Raw genomic sequence first — 21,401 nt, forward strand, 5'->3', positions numbered from 1 at the left:
CGAGAAAAAATAGAAGGGACGTAGTGGGATAAGATTTCGGAAAAATACTTGGCTTCTTCCTTTGAAAGTATCCATTCTTGCTTACTGCAAATTATAATTTAACACGCATGCTCATATTTTTTGTTTTATGTTTTTAATAAGCTATTTATGCACGATGGATGGAAAAATAAACATAAAAAATTTGGGTTTATGAGTCATTTGGATTTTACCCAATAATTTGATTTCAATGTCTGTAATGAAACATTGGATGGATGTCTTCACCACCAATTCCTTTTTTTTTTTTTTTTTTGAGTTTTTAATTTCTTTTACTTGAAAAGGAAATCAGCTGGTGGTGAAGTCACGACAATCTATCTTTTCGGGGGTTGAAAAGAACCTAGAGACATTTTAGCCTCCCTTGACCACCATTATATGATTCACCAGCGCTAGAAATTGAACTCAGAATGAACCGTGTAAAATACAAACCTGAAATTCGCTCCAATCACTCGGTGACCCCGTTCTTTAGTTACTAATTGATTTTGTCTGATTGTTTTGCATTTGGTGAACCTACTTGTTCACTTTTACCCTAAATATGCCTAACTTTCTATTTATAAAATATATTTTTTCTTTTCCAATCAAAGAAAAGTTAAAAAAAAGAAAAGAAAACAAGAGGTATCTAAAAACCTATGAACATTGTCCAAATGTGTAGTTTTATGCCTTCAAATCTAAAGGGGTTAAAGAAAACTGCTAGAGCCGTGTATTTTTGCACACGTACCCAAGTTCAAATCTTCAATCTCGTAGTTTAGATGAATTTTATCGCATATATCGTAAAAAGAAAAAAGCACACAAAAAATAAGAATACAAGACAAAAATTGAGTACCCACCAAAATATTATTACATTATATGCTTGACAATCATCCTCCAACAAGAAACAAGCACAAAAAAATGTATATGCTGACAAAGCATCAGGAACTATAACATCCTCACAGAGAAATGAAAACTCTTTACCACAGCAGTATCTACATTTTCGAATACCTAATGCCGAAGGAAGATCTCAAAACATTGCCCGACCATCGTTCGACCCACGAGCATGCCTTTGGTTCCTTCTACGCTCGTAAGCAGCGTCAGCGGTGGGCAATTCATGTCGACAAACAGGACATGTGTTCCTTATGCGCAGCCACGGCACAATGCAGTCACCATGGTACCGATGTGTGCAAGGTAGCTGCTTTGCTTGTTCCCCCGATTTCATCTCATCCTTGCAAACGGCACAGAGTGCATTGCCCTTTTCCACATCCTCCTGAGTTAAAACTACGGATGGGAGACTTTCAACCACAGCGTTGGCAGCCGGAGGCCTGCCCGCTGTTGCATTCTCACTCTCAGAGAATTGACCAAACAGCAAATCATATTCTGCAGTGTGAATATAATCATCGTCCGGATAAGGCGCCACATCTGGATTTATCTCCCAAGTATTGGAATTCAACAAAATTTCCCATTCCAAACTATCCACATGCTCGGATCTCTCCACACTCATTTCCTCTTCCGGTGCCACCATTGCCAAAACTGAAACTGCCACCGGTCCTGATTCCTCGATGTCATGATCAATAAACGTACTGAAGACCTCTCTCTCATCAACCCCGTCTTCAACTTCCTCCCACTCGAAATCTTCGTTAGTTTCCCTATGGTCCTCCAAAATAAACGAATCCCAACGCAGCGGGATGCTCGTATCGTCATCATTCTCACCATGGACACGACCCTGCACGCCATACTCATCCCCGGAATTCAAATCGATCCCGATAACCCCGTTCTCATCATCCTCCGAATCGGTCCCGAACCCAACCAGCCTCACGCAATTCTCGTAAGCATCATCATCTGCCCTACTTAAATTGGAAGATTCCTCACCAAATTCAGACCCAGACACCCTCCTCCCCACAAAGAAATCATCCTCCTCGGGATCATCAATCCCGTCCCCATCCAAACAATTCCCAAAATCCAATCCCGACCCTAACCCTAAACTCAAATCGAGGTCCAAACCCTCCATACCCACATCACAATTCGACTCAATAACCCCAAAACTACGATCCTCGTCGTCAATATCTTCAGAAACCAAAAGGGGACTGCGAGCGTTTACCTGAGACGACTGCTCGACCCGCTGCTGGAACAGATCCATCACGAAATTCACCTGGTCCTCGCGGCGGTCCAGCAAATCCGATCGGTTGGTCAGGTTGGATCCGGAATCGGGCTCCCCCAAAACGGCGTCGTTGCGGATGACGTGGACGGGGGACTGGTACTGGGATAACAGGTCGCCGTCGTCGTCGACGGTGACGATGCGGGAGGGGCGGAGGGCGCGATCGGATTGAAGGAAATCGGGATCGGAGGAGTAGAGGTCAAGGTCCTGGTGTGCCCAGTAGGGGAGGTCGGGAGGGTCGTCGTCGACGTCGTGGAGTTGGAAGAAGGTGACCTCCGCCATCGACATGTCGTTTCGTTTTCTTAAGGAGTTAAAGTTTCCTTCTTTCTCTCTGGTTTTTGTGTGCTTCGATTTTCCGAGGGAGGAAAGTTGCGGGCTTTTAAAGTTTGTGATTTGCCGACTCTGAAATTACGAGATCACCCTTCGTTTTTCCACATTTTTTGTTTGAGGGAGAGACATGTTTGATTGTTTGTCACTCACTTTATTTTATTTTATTTTAATTTATTTTATTTTATTATTTGTTGAGTGTCACTCACTGATTTCCGACATAAAACATTTTCCAAGTTAATAATTGTTAATTCAGTAAACTTCGAAGGTGTGGGTGAAGGTTGAACTCCATCTCTTTCGGATTTCTGTGTTCAGAGTTCAAGAATTAAGTGATTCAGGCCGTTGAAAAAAGAAAGAGATCCACACCCTTAATTTTATGTAGGGTGAGTCAATGAAATGGACTAGTGAGGATCGAATATTAAAATGAATGGTCCAGTTCACTTATTCCGTTGACTCGGAAAACAGAGTTCCAAAAAAGATCTCAAATCGTGAAGGTTATTCAAAATGGAAACGAATTCAAATCTCCCTTACTGTAGATCATTTAGTTTAGAATATGTACGTGTGAGCTCAAAGTCTACAAATTGAATCACGTATCTATAATTGAGCCTACTTTTGGCTAATTAGATCCTAAACTTACTAATTTGTAATATATTTTCTTGCAAAAAAAAAAAAACAAAATTAATGTCTTACGTGCAATGAACCGACCAACACTCATTGACAAGAAAATTAGAGCAATAATTCTTGAATTTTTTCTAAATTAGAGTTTTGGTCTTTGAATTACAATTCGTGAGTATTGATCCTTAAACTTTTTATGAATTGGAGCGAGTATTTTTTGCTAATTCCGTTAGAACTTTCATTCAAACATAAAGGATTTAAAGGAGCAATAAAATACATGAACTTTCTACCGTAATTAACCAAAAAAACCATTGCTTTACATTATTACAAGTTTAAAAACCAATATTCAAGAATTTTTAATTGAAGAACCGACCGAAACTCTAATTGAGCTAAAGTTAAGAAGCAATTACTCCAATTATATATTCTTTTACTTGGAACCTATTTTTCCTATGGAGAAAGACATGTCGGAAACAAGCAAATTTGCTTGGGCCGTGGACCGGATACTTTAATTTGCTTCTTTAGCCCATAACAAGGTTCAGGCCCAATATTGAGACAAATAGATACCTGGGTCGTATTTACTTTACTACTAATGCTGCTCAAACACTAAGCTCCTTGTAATTAGGGAACCAAGAGGAACTTAATCTACTTAATTAATTTCTTCATGAATGGATTAGATGCTCGTCGAGGAGCTTCTGCCTTCTTCACTTTTTCTTGATCATTTGGTACCTCAGACACTTCCCCTACCTTCTTGGTCTCTCCGGCATTGTTGCTCACCTGTGTAGCATTCTTCGCCTCTGTCGTTTTTACCTTCCCAACATCATCCTCCGCCAGTTTTTCGTCTGTTTTCTCTGTTCCAACTTTAGGTTCTTGTGTTTTGGCTTTCTTCGTAAACAAAGGAGCCGACAATTTTGGCGTTGATAGTGGAATGTCGTTTCCTGACAACTTACTTGGCTCGGTAGAGGTTGTTTTCTTTGCGGCTGCAATGTCATCCGTGATGAAAGATGCGTTGTGGTTTGAGGTAGGGAAGGTGATTTCCACAGCTCTTTTACTCTCGTTGAGCAGCCTTTCCTGTTAGAAGGCATGAAAGATCATAAGAAACCGCAGGATGGAAATTGAAACGAATCAGTTTCATCGGTTATTGAAATATTTACCTCCAAAATGCTGTTGAACCTTTCAGCCAAGTTAGGGAGCTTCAGAACAGTGACAAGCTTGATTGCACCCCTCACTGATTTTTCGAGGGACAGAAGCTTCACGAGTTCAGTTGCTCTCACAAGCTTATCTCCTGAAATTGCCAACACAAACAAGCATTTCAGCACTTTGTAATATTTTCCATTTTGTTGGAATCAAGAACCAAGATTAGAGGCCAGATGTTGCAATAAACTGTAAAATACTCACCGTTGCAGCAGGATGCAATAAGCTTTAAGATGCATCTGTCTTGAGCTGCTTCTGTATTGAAAGCTTCATCGTCAAGTGAAGTGGTGTCCAAACCGACAGCATCCAGTTCTTCTATTTTCTTTTGAATCTGTCAGTTAACATACGTGTGAGCATCTCAGCCATAGACCAGCAGCAGGTAGAACAGGCATAGAGCAGGCAGTTCTTTTCTCAAACATAGAACATAAACGCTATGAGGTGAGGAGGGTAAAAGGACAGACCTGTGCGAGGTGCGTGTTGTTGAGTATAAACTCATTTTCAAGGGTTTCTGCCCCTAGATCAGAGGATGCTAGAGGGAACAAAAAATTTAGCGGAGTGAGGACTGGTTTCGGCATCACCTGAAAAAGTAGGATGGTCAAGATATGATTTGCAGAGGAAACATCTGAGAGGAAGGAGGTGGCGAGCATTCCTTACCTGCGGGTACAAGTCAGGACTTTTGCAAACTATGCAAAACAATTTGCTTGCATTCAGCCCAACCACCCAATAGTTTTCGCCTGACTTCTTCTCTTTGCTAGCACTGCATGATAGATTATTTGTTAGAGATTTTTGTTTAGAGAAGCATTCCATGTATATTGTTTCGCAGAAGAATCTTGAACCTGAAGAGTGGGAGCCAACTGCCACCATATTGCCTTGTAAAAACTCTTAGCACGCCCTATAAAAAAAAGAATATAGAAAACGGCTCATATCCAATCTCAAAAGCGGTTTCTAAGTCATAGTAATAGAATAACTTGAAAATAGAGTTAAAATACCTTGGAATCGTAGGAGCTTAATTGCCCTTCTTCACTAAACCCGAACCATGTTAGATGTGAACCAGGAGTCAAAGGCAACCGTCCTCTAAGAGGCTGGCTTCCATTAGTTACGTTGAGTACTCTAAATTCAAGCATCTGCATGTTTCAGAAGAAAAGAACAATTTCATTTCAGCAGATAAAATAGAATGAGATAATGAGTGCAAAATCATCAGCCCGAACAAATGGAGGATAATTGATTTTATTTTAAAATGATGCCAATGGTATCAAACATGCACTGCTGGACTTGTAAATCTACATATCTCAAGTAGAAAAAGGAGAATTCTGTTATAAGAAAATTAAAAAATAAAAACCTTACAGATCAACGCAGTAATATAGTATCGATAATCACTTGAAAATCAGACCTGTTCATTTGAAGGAAGACAATTGGAAGCATGAGTGACAATCGCAAGTTCATCCTTGAAGCCTGATGCGGTCACGACAGGTCCATCAAGGGAGACAACATGTTTCTGTAATGAAATGAATTCAGAAAAACATATAACTCCAGAAACTAAGCTTACTATCGTCAACAAGTTAGAGTAACTCAAAATCAAAAATTTGATGCACTAACTAATTGTTACATTGTTAACCTCAATCAGTCAAACAAGTTCCTGGCCCTTTTACATTAAATATATGAAAGATTATAGCTAAAGCTGTTATTAAATTTGTCGAGAGATAAATGCTAAAGAAGTCAACATTAGACAAACATAAGAAAGAGACAGCCATAAACAACTTAACAATCCCATTCCACCAAAATAACTTAATTCACCGACAAAAGAAATATGATTTGAAGTATATCAGCATACCTGCAAACCACTTTCAGTGAAGATGCGAAGGAAGTTAAGACTCGTAATTGCTGCCACCCAAGATGTGCCAAGTGCCACAACCTTCACTTCTTCCCCCTCCAATCGCATAGACCACTGGGTTTGCATCACACATCAAAGTCAACATTATACAAAAGCTCTCATATTCATCATGCATAGGCAGTTAAAATATTCAAAGTGCACATGTATTATACACACCAGAATATAGCATTAATGCATAATATTTAGGGAGTTTTAACGAAAAACCCACGGTACTGTTCACTTTAACGAAAAACCATATTTTTACACTAAAAAGTCAATCCTGATACTATTCACTTTACCCTTTATTTTGTCCTTATCATTAAAACTCAAAGTTTTCAAACCCTTTTCATTAGTTTTCCTTAATATTTAAAGGCAATGATCTAACCTCACTATTATTTGCCCAACTACTGAATGGGTGATACATGAGAGTACTCATGTGCTTTTCTCCCTTGCAGGGATTTGCAAAAACGCTTCCATTCTCATTAAGTGAAGCCATTGTGAAACCAAAATGATCATTCATTGATGGAACTCTTGGACCGCGACTTGTATCATGAAAATCTATCTGCATCACACACACTTAAATGTAAGTACGATATAAAGGCACTCCGGGCTAACAAAGCAATCACGTAATAGTGAGAGTTTGGTGACTTATGCCATAGGTTACCTCAATATGGGAGAATCCGTCATGTTCAATTGTAGTTATGGCTCCAAGCATGTTATAGCACAGAAAGCGCCTTTTTCCAGGCTGCAAAGGAGTAGCACCAGGCTGGAATGCCACCTGCATTTTTGATCTAATCGATGTCACTTTGCTGCTTGCTCCCTCATTCTCATTATCAACACTTTCACTGTGTTTACGACGCGCTTTTTTCGGGACTCCAACTCAACATTTGGTATCAACCTAAAGCCATCAAAACCATCCTCTTCCAAATCATCCTCATATGCAGAGTGCTTGTGTGGCCTCTTCCTGCTAGGCGGTTTGGATTCCCCAAGACTATCTTCACCAACATCACTTAAACTACCAGAAGTGCTAAGCTCCTGACCCTCCTCTTCGTCAAACAAAAGCAGCCCATTGCTGTTCTTAGATTGTAGATTGGGAACATCTTCAGTGGGCGACTTCATTGATGAAGGAGTCACTGAATCCCACACACCATACTTTCCCATACAATCAATAACAGCCAGTGCATTGCCAATGGGCTTCCACCCCAAGCAACATATCCTCTCTTCAAAGTTCTGCCTGTCAATGTCCTGCTTCCGATCAACATCCCAGATGAGAACCTGCTTATCCAAACCAGAAGTAGCCATGTATTTTCCGTTAGGTGACCAAGCCAAGGAACAAATAGGCTGTGTGTGATCACCTCTCAACGAAAACAGCTTTTCAGCTGTGTCTCTATCATAAACCACCACATCATTTCTCAACCCTGGCACGGCTAACTTGTCTCCATCAGGACTCCAGCTAAGTACATTCATTATGGAATGATCGAAACCCGAGTTAGGAGCTACCCCTTTAAGGGTATGCAAGGTGGTTCCAGATGAAAGTTCCCAGTATATAACAGCCCCAGTTGAATCAATAGAGGCCAAATATTCGCTGTGGGGATCGAAACCTAAACCTGTCACTGGTCCTTTGTGTCCTTTAAGAACTCTTGAAATTGAACCATCAACTGTGTTAATAAGCTTAATGCCTTCATCATCACCAGCAGCTGCCAACAGTGTCCCGGATTTGTTAAACGCCAGGGTACGTATTGGCAGCGTGAATCGGGTTATATTTGTCTGAAATTCTCCACCTAACAAGTTTAATTATAAAATTAATCACAAATTAACATCCGAGAGCAATTACACAGAGAGATTTGTAACAATTAACGCTTCAAAATTATAACATCTGAAGAAAAAAAATCCAAGCTTTCACTTTTTTCAGGGATCCAAGAACTAGTGAGCCTTTGAATTCAATGACCCCCTTTAAATCCAGCATTTCACATTGAATCTACCAAATCTTGTTTTTGCTTATTGATATTAATTTCAGACAAAACTCAAACCAATCGAAAAACCCAGTTTCTCAAAACCCCTAAAACCAAAAAAACACGAGAAATGGTTAGGAGATATTGACCTGGAAACTTGTAGAGCTTGACGGAGTGGTCGACGGAGCCGGAGGCGAGGCAGGTGGAGTTGGGGCTGAGAGCGAGAGCCGTGACGCCGTCGCGGTGGTGGCGGAGGAGCTTGGGAGGGCTGGACAGAATAAGAGAGTCGTGGATGGCGATTGTGGGGTCGGAGGAGGAGGCCGTCACGACGTGGTAGGCCTGCTGGTCCCACAGCACCGAGCAGTACGACGGCCCCCCGCCGCTGCTCGTGGGCTTGTGGGCCTCTCGGAGCTTCAAAGTTCGGATCTTCATGGCTCTGCGTGCGGATCGACGGAAACTTGGATTTGGGTTTTGTTGGATTTTCCAGATTTCTTTGTTGTTTGATTTAATTGAGAGAGAAAGAGAGGCAATGTGGGTTTTGGCGGGAAAATGGGGGTTTAGGTTTGGCGGGTAAGATTCAATAACCAAGTAGTTGGATCTTACTAAGCGTGACACGCCCACCAGTAAATATTGGTCTATGTTTTTGTTGCGACCACTATTTAAAATATCCATGAAATTGTCGATATTTCAGTTGAAATATTTGAAAAATCAATGATCGATATGAAAATGGGAGGTGAAATGCAAACTTCAATCTATATTAGCAAAATATAAGAAAATCAATGAATATCAGCGATATTTACCAATTTACTACATAAATTTTACTAAAACTCATTGCAAATATCGAACTCTTAATTTTTTTTTTTTTGAGAAATTGTTCTTAATTTTGATTAAATCTGAATGAGCTGAACTAATTTCTTCACATTCACATGCGTTCACTTATTTTTTATAATAATATTATTCTTATTTCTTACCATCAAAACATATCACAATTTCATACCTTACGTGGAAGATGAAGTGGATAGCCACATCAATTAAAAAAATGTATAGTACCAGTTTAGGTGGATACTCACGGAATTGGATCCCCTCTGGACCAAAAAAATCGGAGTTTAAGGATTAAATGATATGGGGCCATTGAAATTTAATCCAACGACTACAAATAGGAGACCTTCTAAAAGTTATAATAATTATAATCGTTTGATCAAATTTCAATGGTCCGGATCATTTGATCCTTGAACTCAGTTCATTTGAGTCCGAAGGAGATCCGATTCCGATAATCACCTCAAATAAATTTATAAAATAAATATGTATCTCTTCGTTAGTAAAATTTTAAGAAATTAATCAAACCCGACTTTTTAAGTTTTCCAGTCTCCCACATCGACATCTCCTCCTCCCTCCCATCTCTCCATCTCCATCTTGCTTCACCGGTGACTGATGGTGCTCTAATCCCACCTTCGCCGGTAACTGGATAATCATCTAATGGTGCTCCACTCCCTCTTCCGCTAATATTTGGATTTCATAGCTTCTTAATCCAGCCAACATCAATGATCGATAAATGTGAAATAGATTGGACAATCTTTGGCTCTTCTCTTCGACTTCTGGGCATTTTTTAATAAAGAAAACTAATGAAAAGGATTTGAAAACTTTGAGTTTTAACGATAAAGACAAAATAAATAGTAAAGTAAATAGTACCATGTTTGATTTTTTTAGTGTAAAAATATGGTTTTTCATTAAAGTGAACAGTAACGTGGGTTTTTCGTTAAAACTCCCTTTCTAAAATGATGTATTTTTGCTCACCGTCCTAAAGTGGTGGTAATGTTCATCAACCTACTTATTACAATTAGATGACTTTAAGGGCTCATTTAGAAATGCATTTAAAATGACTGAAAACACTTTTGATGAAAATGTTTTTGAAATTAATCCTTGGTAAAAGTCCAAGTAGATCATAGAAAAACACTTAAAGTGCTTTCTGCAGAAAACAAATATCTGGAACTTTTGGAAACCAAAATCAATTTCACCAAAAGCGCTTTTAGTTCATTTTAAAAATTATTCCAGACAATGACTAAATTTTGAAATTTATGATTATCCATTATATAGACACATGAGGTGGTATATTTAAATGATAAGTGTAGCACTAATTTTTTTTTTTTTTTTTTTATAACAAATGGGCAATTGCTTTGTTTTAGTGTACTTAGGGGTTGTAATTTCAGATGCTAACACATTCACACTACTCAAAATTTGTACTAATATATGATTCGATGAGTACATGATACACGAATGAAACATGAACATTGTTCATCGCATAATATTATCTTAATAAAACTATAACTTTTCTCCTTTCTCATTTTTGCAATGAATAGTATTAACTGTTGTTTTATATTGATATACGTATTAATCAACAAGTGAGTCTACACAAACACGACACACGATATAAATAAGTATCACAAACATAACCGGATGGCGCCCACCCTTTAAACTGAAGCTCTCTCGGTAGGTAGGAACAATCTGCATAAAATGGTTGGTTATGTTTCCTATTGGGGCATTTCCTATGAGTTACTGAGCGACATATTAGTATCTCAATGATGCATAATATACAATTGTTTCTTTGAAATATGATACACACACACACATATATATATGCATGGCAAGGTAGGTTGCATGTGACCATGTCTTATAAAGGCAACCCAACTTTCCTTTATATTTGAATCCCCATGTTTGAACGCCAAACTCGCAAACCAAAAGCTGTCTGCATTTGAAATTTGGAGTTAAACTTTGTCATCATATCCACATACATTTAGAATCCCTATATTAAGCTAGTTGTTTTACCGTACATCCGGGTACAAATTCTTCAACCAAAACAAAGAAGAATGCTCACTAGAAATTATATTCCAATGAGTTATTAAAGACAAGATTGACATGATTTATTTATCTAAAGAACTCATGCATCACATGATTTATATTTGTCGTTTCTTTTTGTTCACGTAGTCATTTAAGAAGGAAGATAATATAAATACATCCCCTTAGTAAGTAAGTTTGATGAATGTTAATTCCATCAACTAATTCACCGACTGTTACATATCTCAAATTTCTAAATCCATGGGAATGTACAAAGTTTTCACTCCCATGCATTCCATGGTGTTTGAAGTTTGAACCCTTTTTTCACCGTTGACGACTCCACTTCTGGGGTGGGGAACCTTATAAAATCAGTAAAATCTCACATGTGGACATTCTCAAGCAGCCTTCTGAAAAAATCCAATAACCCAATTAACTATACATATAATTACATAAATATTCCTCTCTTCACACGTCGAAAATTACCAAAACACCCACTTGGTCAAATGAGGAGCATGTGCTTCCTTCTCAAACTCCACCTTAATTTTTACCATGCATGTTAGTTTAATTTACCCTAGGAGAGACTGACATGTTTATATGGGGAGGAGAGTCGACAACTAAATAAAATTACTATAAAGCCCGAAACCCTAGGGTTAAGTTGTATGCGGCCAACCTTGGCCACGAAAAGAAGCCTCCTCGTTGCATGCACGGCGGCAGACAGGCGCTGAACACCGTATCTTCCCCATTCCACGCGATCACAACGCTTTTTCCTAACAATTACAGTTAACTCTTCTCATATAAAATTGCAGAAATATATATTGCCAAGTTGCCAACCCTCGCAAAAACCGTTGTCAACTTTTACATCAACCAAAACTTTGAACAGTGCTTTGTTTTCTGTTACTTTTTTTTTCTCTTCATCGATCCTTTTTCCCAGGTAACTGTACCTCTGCCAAAAACACCGTATTCATATTTTAATACTACGATAGATGGAGAAAAGAAAGGCAATGTGTTGACTAGTACTAGCCGTAGCTTTGCTACTATGACCGTTTGATCTTTATATATATATATATGAAGATCTTCTTCCTTTTCACTACTAGGGTTCCTCTCTTTTGATAGCTTTCGAAGTTAGAAAAACATACACATTACATATATACATATATCAAAGAAGAAGGAACCAAAAATGGCGTCTTTCAAGCTAATTACCTTCGTTCCTGTCTTCATTTTGCTACATCTAATACAATCTACAGCTCATACACATGGAGGTAATATTTCTTGACTTGATAATTAAGTATGTTTTCTCAAAGTAGTTAGAGATAATCTGTGTGTACGCGTAATCGATTTTATTTTTTTAAACGCTTATCTCCTTATTAATCGATTTTTCTGTATGCTTCATGTAGCTATGAACAAAGTGGTGCTGACTGCTGATGAAACTGGCCATTTAGTAGTGCTGAGAAGAAGCCTCGTCGATGTTGAAAAGGTACACTAGCTATAATACAGATGGGAAATACGATTTTCACCAATCCGTTTCTTCTTATCATACTCCTGTTTATTTTCTGTCTTGATTTCCTTTGATTATCAATTCAAAAACCATAAATAAGCATGATATGCAGGTGAAAAATGTACAAAAATCACTTCCTTAAGCATCACTTTAAACACAGATCTTTACAATTCTAAGAAAAACTACTGCGTTTTCAGGAAATTCATGACGGCGTTCCCGCTGCTGTGGAAGAAGCTGAAGATACAAGAATTGGGGGGAGGAAAATGATGCCAGAAAGGAATCTAGGAATGGCAAAAGAGGAAGTGTTGAAAAGCAATGGAGAACGTAGATTGAGAAGTGGCAAGTAGTAGTGGTCGTGTGAAGGTTAAAATACCTGGGTTTATACCCTTCAATGCTGACTACCATGTCCCAAAACCTCATCCACCTAAGAATAACTAAGTAAGGATCGAAGATCTGCAGAGCACTAGTGGAGAGGCCGGCGGCGGCTTGAATTTAGAGTTAGCTTTAGGGCACAAAGTTTTGTCTTACTCTTCATTGTTTCTTGTTTTAGCTAGGTTTTCCACACAGAGAGTGTTTTATCTTTGTGGATTTTGTTGGTTGTTTATTTATTTTACTTTTAAGGCTACAATTTCCGGTTATGTAAGCATTTTTGACAGAGAAACAAGTTTGGAAATATAGAATTAATATTCAAAGCTATATATTTTGTTTTATTTCTAAGTGCTACGAGAGTTCGAAAGGATCCCTGCAACAGGTTTATATATTTGTTCAAATTTCTCAAGCCACCCAAATCATGTTCTTTATTCTCATTTACAAGGGCTTGTAAATTTGAAATTCAGTTAGTTAAGAACATTCTTGCTTTGGAGGTTCCGAATTCGATTCTCCCTCCTTCTATATATATGTTTTAAGGGTTCTTTCTTTTCATTTGTTATTTATTAACTAGTTAACTATTATTTACCTAGTCGAGTAGTAATATTCATTTTCATTTGTAAGTGAGAGGTGTTAGGTTCGATTTTCGTCAAGGGTTAATTTGAACTATATTATTGCTAGCCAATTGTGATGCTTAGCTCAGCACCTCCCCCTTAATATAGATAATATCGTTATCTATACTAAGAGGACAGTGTGAGCTTAGCCTCGCAAGCTATTATTTACTATATTTGGCTTCTATTTGAATTAATCGAGTAACAATAAAATGCTGCAAGCTAAAACAAGAACTTAAATACAAACAGGAACGATAGAAGTACTGCATTTGGGGGTAGGGGGCAAATAGTTACATGCAATAAAGTAATCTACTATATAACCAAAAAAATTGCAAATGATGGATTTTTGACAAATAGCCAAATGGGAAGTTATCGAAATCAACTTGTGATTAATCAATCATATTTGACTGTCATGGTTAATTAATCATGTCTTTCGTATATGTCAAAAGACGTCACACATCAAGTGCATACATGTGACATCTTTTGCCACATACTTGCCTGTCATGGTTAACTAATTAGGACATCTGCTTTTATATCTACTCTCGGAGCGTCCAAGAACGGCTTTTGATGAAACAAATTTGTTACTTGAAACAGAAGTTAACCAATTTACTCGAAATCTTTTGTTTTTCAGGAGTCGAGGCATTCAAGGAGATCACAAGGCTTTCCACGCATACCATTTATGGGCGAGGAGTCGAGGCATTCAAAGAAATCTAGCATATCGAGATTCATCCCGTATTTAACTCAGGTGCAAGGAGTCAGACACACTGCTCTGAACAATTTAAAGAAACTACTAGCAATATATATATACACACACACACACACACACACACCATATTGTATTTGCTTTTTCCCATTTCTATCTGTACTTTCTCTAGTTTTCTACAACTGAATTCTTGCCAGAACTCAGAAAGGAAACTACAAGCATAAAACAGAAAACGAAGAAGACCGATTTGTGATCTTTATTCCTGCACTCGAGCTGATCCCGGATCCCTCTTGATTCTAAAACTATCTACATAACTGTACTGTAGACTGCTTATACCGCTGATGACGATGTTCTTCGTTGCTGCAGAAATTAGAGAATCCCCAAATCCCCCAACAAAAACTGATGGCAGCTTGTACTCTGCGGTTCCGCGCTTCTATGTCAAACTAGCAGTCGAATTAGGTTAAAATCTGCAAGATGTTCCAAGTCTCTTTCTCTGCCTGAGTGTTGCAGACCTTCGGTTGCCAAAGGCGGGGTAAAGAAGCTCACCGAACTTTTCAAGGAACAGAATCCATTCCTCCTCACTCATGTCAGCAACCTTCACGAAGCATGGTGAGGTTGGTAACTGATCATTTGCACTTCTTCTGATTCCGGATATGGTTGCAGCTCTCTGGAGCCGGCTTCTCCCACCCACATCTATTCTTTTCGGAGGAAGGGGCAATTTTGAAGCAGGTTTGATACAAATTTGGCTGGATAGTGATTCCGTCTGCCCTAACTTCATCCTCTTCCAAACACTCATCTAGCTTGGACAGCAAGTTTCGACCATCAGCGCCTCTAGACCCAAAAGGATATGAAACCTGATCAAAGAAGTGATGTGACATAACGTCTGAAGGATCAAGAATCCCAGCATTCTCACAATCTATATCAAACAGAAACTCTTCATTTCCTTCTTCCGCCTCAAAGGTTGACAAGTTCATATCTGCTATGATCTTCCTGGCCTCGAGGCATACAGCTTCAAGTTCGCTTGGCTTCTCCTCTTGCCCTCCAAACTCCCTACTCATCATCTCACCAATCTCAGCAAGGCAGAGTCCAAAAGCAGCAGCTTCCTTAAGAAATATTGTGCACAGGACCAGAACTCTAAGGCATGCCTCTCGGATCATGGGAAGCTCCATTTTCAGCATCTCAGAGTCACAAATTGGATTAAGATTACTTATATACTCAAGCTCATCATCAGAGAAAGGAATTGATGCCTGAGGCCAATGAATCCACTCAAAATATGGATCTTCCAAGTGCTCCGGCAAGCAAAGTCCGTGGTCAATTGGAATGAGCTCCACCTTACCAAACTCCCCATCAAGCTTTTTAACCAGAAGGTTCCCAGCATGTCCTGTCAGTGTTAAAGATCCTAATGTCTAAAATGCCTATTCTATGAACGGCTGATACAGGAAAGCTTGAAGTTCCATAGTCACTGGCATCAAAGTCATGAGGGATGAACAGCTGCAGAGACGCAATCTTGCTAACCCTTTTCTTCTTCTGAATCTTATCTCCATTGACGCCATAATTAACATTGAAGATTTGATGTGCAGCCTTCACAAGAACAGTTGGAGGCACATTAGCAAAGTGATCATAATCCAGAAGGTAGGCAGCAACTTCTCGAAACCCAGTTTCCCCAACTCGCACTGAACGCTTCAGGCCAGGCTGCCCGAGTGCCTTGCCTACAAAGCCTTTAGGGTTGTTCGGTGCAAATGGCTCCTCATCTGTTGGCTTCACGATGGCAACACTCTCGCCCATGATGTTCCTGAAGAAGTAAGCACCACCAAGCCCACTATGCACGGGGATCGGATCAAAACCCTTCTTGATAGCAACCACAATCTCCTTAACCAGTTCATCAATTCTCGCAAAATTATTTGGACACCCCAAAACCTCAATAGAATCACCCTGATCCCTCTGCAGATTTTGCCCAGTAGGTGACAGACAAGGAGTTGACGAGCTTCTGTTCATGACATTCCTAGCAAGTAGTAGCGTTGAACGATTGCGGATGGCACTAAGATCATTGTTCAATATACGATCCCCAAACGTCAAAGAGCTCTGGTCCGTAGGTACATTGAGGGCAAGCTGCAACCTCCTTTTAACCGTGTGGGCATTGTCACCCCTTTCCAACTCCATTCCCAAAACACACCCAGTCTCAGTCTGCACAAAGACACGCCTCCTCCGAGCAAGACTGCCTCTCGCGCTCTCAAGGCGGTCGCCATTCAGCAGCCCACCGAGCAGTGTCACAGCCATCTGGGTCTTAACAGGACTCTCCAACTTTGTAGCCATCAAACAAGGATGAAAAATCCTTGTTGAATCGCGCGGTATATGCAAATCAATCATACACTATGCTAACATTACTCTATAAAATCGTTGATAACGTTCACACAGGCAAGATGTGGACTCAAGATACTACATCAGGAACCTTTCTGATCACGCCGCTCGATTCAGCAAACCGAAAACCTGCCAAGAAACGGTGTAAATACGTCTCATTTCATCCATCATATTAACAAGAAGTAAGGCAAAATCGTCAAACTACTTGTAATCAAGCTTTCTAACTATTTAATTTCTCCATAAAATGCCTAAATCTTGATTACTCTCAGAATTGACTATTTTTAGTGTACACAAAGATCACTGAATTTTCTTTTACTGGTCTTACTGTCTGTTTGGTTGCTGAGAAAGTTGCTGGAAAAATGCGCAGGAAAAAAAATAAAAATTACGCCAAATCGTACGGATATTCGGAAAAAAATCGAGTATTTAATCTCAATCTACTAAAAATTTGAAAATAAAAATAAAAAGTCAATTGTTGTTTGGCTCGCTTTCCCGCAGTTTCTCGCCAACCAAACGGAGGATTACGCAGAGAAAATATAAATCACAAACAGCAAGAAAATCAAATTGAAAAGTGAGAAACCAAAAGAAAGATCACAAGAGAAGATATCAAACATTTGAAACCTCACCGGCGGTCTCCGAAATCAAAAATCTTCGACGGCGAGATCAGCGAGATACACGGAGAGAGAAGAAGGAGAAGAAGAGCTGACGATCATCAGAGGACACGGAGAAGATCCGACGGCTAAAAGATTCAGCCATCAGGGTCACGGCTTCTTCTTCCAGCACAGCGTTTGTCTTCCACCAAAAGCCACCAAATCCTCTCTCCCTATCTTCTACGTCGGTTCCATTTTTCGTGAAGTTACGACAAACACCTGATCATATCGACCGTAGGATCGAGAGAAGGACGTGATCATGGCTGTTGATTCAGATCGTCATGAATGTGTACGGAGAATAGCGCGTCGAATGCGTGGAAATATTTTTGGCGGGACGGTGAGAGGGGGGTCTTATCGTGTACGTATGTAATTACATTTGCCGCTTGTTTACCGGCTTGCAGCATGAGCCCAGGCTGGACCGCAGGGAATATTTTATTTTACAATGCTATCTAAATCAGATTTTTATTTCAAGAGGTATGTCCTAAAACCAACATGTATTATTCAATCGTTGTCGCGTGACGGTGAATGAGTTTTATGTAGATCATTTTTTTACGTGTCATGATTAAAGTTTATTTGTCACATCTCGGTCCAGGGTGGATCACTTCCCGGACCCGCTCCACCACTGTAGCACGATATTGTCCGCTTTGGGCTTACTATTCCCTCACGGTTTTGTTTTTGGGAACTCGCGAGCAACTTCCCAATGGGTCACCCATCATGGGATTGCTCTAGCCCCCTTCTCGCTTAACTTCAGAGTTCCTACGAAACCCGAAGCCAGTGAGCTCCCAAAAGGCATCGTGCTAGGTAGGGATGAGAATATACATTTAAGGATCACTCCCCTGGGCGATGTGGGATGTCACAATCTACCCCCTTAGGGGTCCGACGTCCTCATCGGCACATCACAGCCAGGGTTAGGCTCTGATACCACATACCACATCCTTAAATGTATATTCCCATCCCTACCTAGCACGATGCCTTTTGGGAGCTCATTGGCTTCGGGTTTCGTAGGAACTCCGAAGTTAAGCGAGAAGGGGGCTAGAGCAATCCCATGATGGATGACCCACTGGGAAGTTGCTTGTGAGTTCCCAAAAACAAAACCATGAGGGAATGGTAAGCCCAAAGCGGACAATATCGTGTTATAGTGGTGGAGCGGGCCCGGGAAGTGATCCGCCCCGGACCGGGATGTGACATTATTCGATGATTTATTTTTATTAATATTCTCGATAACTGAATTATGATCTTACTTTACTCTTTGAAATTAAAAAATTATCTAACATCTTGAAACTCGATATTTGTTTCAATTTAGCAAGATTCTGTCTATTTTGTAAATGGAGTCAAATATGTTGACTTGTTGGGGGTAATATTGTCATTTTGACAAAATAGACGAAATTCCGACAAAGTGAAGCAAATATTGAGTATTAGGGTGTAAAGTGACAGCTTTTGAGTTTCAAGCCGAAAAATATTATGACAATATCGTGTTACAGTAGTGGAGCGGGCCTGGGAAGTGATCCGCCCCGGGCCGGGATGTGACATTATTCGATGATTTATTTTATTTTTATTAATATTATCGATAACTGAATTATGATCTTACTTTACTCTTTGAAATTAAAAAATTATCTAACATCTTGAAACTCGATATTTGTTTCAATTTAGCAAGATTCTGTCTATTTTGTAAATGGAGTCAAATATGTTGACTTGTTGGGGGTAATATTGTCATTTTGACAAAATAGATGAAATTCCGACAAAGTGAAGCAAATATTGAGTATTAGGGTGTAAAGTGACAGCTTTTGAGTTCCAAGCCGAAAAATATTATCAGAATTAAGTTTCATGCGCATCGGTAATAATAAACTTTGTTCAATCCAATGGTAAGAAATAAACATAATATGCATGAGGAGAAAATGAAAATGAGTGTGTGAAAGTTATTTTCCTTGACCAATACTCCCCATCTACACATTCATACAAATCATGATTCATTTAGTTGTAAACAGTGTGTGTTATGTCAATGGAATAAAGTAGCATGTTCGCTTTCTTACACCCAAATTCCAACACCTGGCACTATATTTAAAGCTCTTAGAATTTCATATTGTAAAATTGTATTTGTACTTAGAGAACTAAATAAATAAATAAAACGAAATCAAGTAATATCATATAGATTCAGATTGGTGAAAACATTCGTCACACATGAATGCATCTTGATACAATCAAACTCAAACTTCAAATATATAAGCACATGACAATTCAATACAACGACACTCATTTTGTTATACCAGGTATTCAATCCAATCTCATAGGTATTCATAAAAGGTAAATTTTATTTGAACTCATATAATCTTTTTCTACATCCAACTCACACTCTACACCTATATTATTTTTAATTAAAAGTTTAATATATTTTTAAACCCAAATTTACTACCTAAACTATCCACGTAAACCCAATTCAAAATATATATTTATCTTTACACCCATTCCTTACCAATTTTCTTGGTGAACTTGGACTTCGTGAGCTTCTTGATCACCTTACTTTGAGGGTTTGCTATTACAAGCTGATAGATCAGAAGAAAGAATAAAACATAAGCTCATGATCAAACAAAACTATGAACTATGTCAAACAGAACTAGTCTTCCTCCTCATGTACCACTTTGAGATCCTGTGAACCAGATTTTGAGCAGATTAAATCTCCATCTTGCTAACTACGTTATTTTCATATATCGATATCTAACTTGTATTTAATTACCTTTCCCTTAAATAGTTTGCATTAGCAAAAGTAGAGATTGGTGCATCAATTTGAAGAATAAGAACTCGTGGAATATTATTCACAACGTATGATCAATGCTTCTACAAATCGACGATGGGGTCTCATCATCAGACAAAGAGGATACTTGACATCTCCTTTCCTCACCACGGCATTCAAGGTCATGGCTCCTTTGTTTGTTGTTTATCCATGGCGTTTGGCTTCTATTGGAATTATACTTCTGTCAAGTTTGAAGATTAAGCTGTACTTCCTCAAGATGAAATAGATATTGTGCTTTATATGCTTGGAAAGTTATGGATGTCTAGTTTATGAAGAATTTTACGGTTCGTGATTTTCGATTTTTCTAAAAGATGTTATTGCTATTGTTAGTGCAGACAACACATAATGATGATTTCTTGTGAATAAATGGCTCAGATAAATGTTGATTAATTGCGTGATGAAAGTAGGATAAACATTGCGTGATAGTAGAATTTGATTATTTGGGATGTGGGTTTATTGATAAATTTTGGTTTTATTGTTAATTTCATCTTGTATTTGGTGGTAATTATGCAATAGGGTAAAAAAAATAATTCACAATTAAAATTTAAGTTAGGTGTAGAAAGAAGTTATATAGGTTCAAATAAATTTTCCCTTCATAAAATTAAAGCTATGAATTAGAAGGTGTTACAACAATTTTAGGGAAACAAGATAAGTAAAGAAAATGATTTCTATGTACTGGGCTTTATAGTGGGCTCCCAATCCGTTACACCACGTACATGAAGGTCCATATTTTCTGAAGTGCAGCTTACGTGGGCCAAATTCTCATCCTCGTGTGGGCTTCATCATCGAACTTCAATTTTTTTTTTTTTTTTTCTGTCAAACTATAGATTTTGTTAGATTAGTCATGGACAGGATTCGATCTTACGCTGTTATGTAAAAGCTCAACTTCTTTCCACCAAGGGCATCCAACATAATTTTGGATAGTATCTTTTTGTTGTGGTGACTCAAAACCTAAACTTGCTCAACCCAAGTTGAACTAGTTGAGCTCTATATCGAGAGAGAGAGAGAGAGAGAGAGAGAGAGAGAGAGAGAGAGAGAGAGAGAGAGAGAGAGAGAGAGAGAGAGAGAGAGAGAGAGAGTATCCAGTAGGGTTGTCGCAATTCTGTTTTGAACATAAAGCATACATGTCGAGAGAAATTATTGACTCTGAGTTGGATCCAGTCAGCCATACGACCACATACCTATAAAACTCCCTCTTCCCCACCCCACTCGCATTTCAGTTAACTTTGTCGTAGTTTGATGTAAGTACAAAGATTAGGTCCGAATGCTAGCTTGGCCAATATCGACATGTAGTGTGCCCATATCATGAGTTTGTAGCAACACCATCCAAATTCCAACATCTTAACTAGGCAATCATAATTCACATTGCACCATGTGACATCCAAACGGAGCTTTGTGGTCCTAACACAACACAAGAACCCGCAATGCGCTCAAAACACTGGCAAGTGCCGCCCACTAACGAAACCCTCATCATCCGATATTCCA

The 21,401-nt window shown here is 39.0% G+C and overlaps 3 protein-coding genes across 3 annotated transcripts; all 3 read right to left on the reverse strand.

Moving 5' to 3' along the window:
- Nucleotides 1-848: 848 nt before the first annotated feature.
- On the reverse strand, nucleotides 849-2,529 carry LOC103930239 (E3 ubiquitin ligase BIG BROTHER-related). Its single transcript, XM_009339539.3, has one exon. It carries the CDS (start codon nucleotides 2,447-2,449, stop codon nucleotides 1,031-1,033), a length of 1,419 nt encoding a protein of 472 aa, XP_009337814.2. The 5' UTR covers nucleotides 2,450-2,529; the 3' UTR covers nucleotides 849-1,030.
- Nucleotides 2,530-3,509: 980 nt separating this feature from the next.
- LOC103930229 (protein ENHANCER OF LHP1 1) lies at nucleotides 3,510-8,665 on the reverse strand. Its single transcript, XM_048587565.1, is given in 13 exon segments — nucleotides 3,510-4,171; nucleotides 4,255-4,385; nucleotides 4,499-4,625; nucleotides 4,756-4,872; nucleotides 4,949-5,051; nucleotides 5,131-5,186; nucleotides 5,284-5,418; nucleotides 5,685-5,789; nucleotides 6,126-6,239; nucleotides 6,550-6,726; nucleotides 6,829-7,025; nucleotides 7,028-7,945; nucleotides 8,266-8,665. Coding segments are annotated over 13 exon segments (2,889 nt in total). The 5' UTR covers nucleotides 8,549-8,665; the 3' UTR covers nucleotides 3,510-3,745.
- A 5,525-nt stretch (nucleotides 8,666-14,190) lies between these two features.
- Nucleotides 14,191-17,295, reverse strand: LOC103930247 (phosphatidylinositol 4-kinase gamma 5). The gene is given in 4 exon segments (XM_009339552.3): nucleotides 14,191-14,890; nucleotides 14,892-15,502; nucleotides 15,504-16,610; nucleotides 17,105-17,295. Coding segments are annotated over 3 exon segments (1,905 nt in total). The 5' UTR covers nucleotides 16,491-16,610; nucleotides 17,105-17,295; the 3' UTR covers nucleotides 14,191-14,583.
- Between the last annotated feature and the right edge of the window lie 4,106 nt (nucleotides 17,296-21,401).

Source organism: the organism of the source record quoted next, unplaced genomic scaffold, assembly GCF_019419815.1.
Source record: "Pyrus x bretschneideri cultivar Hongxiangsu unplaced genomic scaffold, Pyrus_bretschneideri_v1 Contig27, whole genome shotgun sequence".
NCBI lineage: Eukaryota > Viridiplantae > Streptophyta > Magnoliopsida > Rosales > Rosaceae > Pyrus > Pyrus x bretschneideri.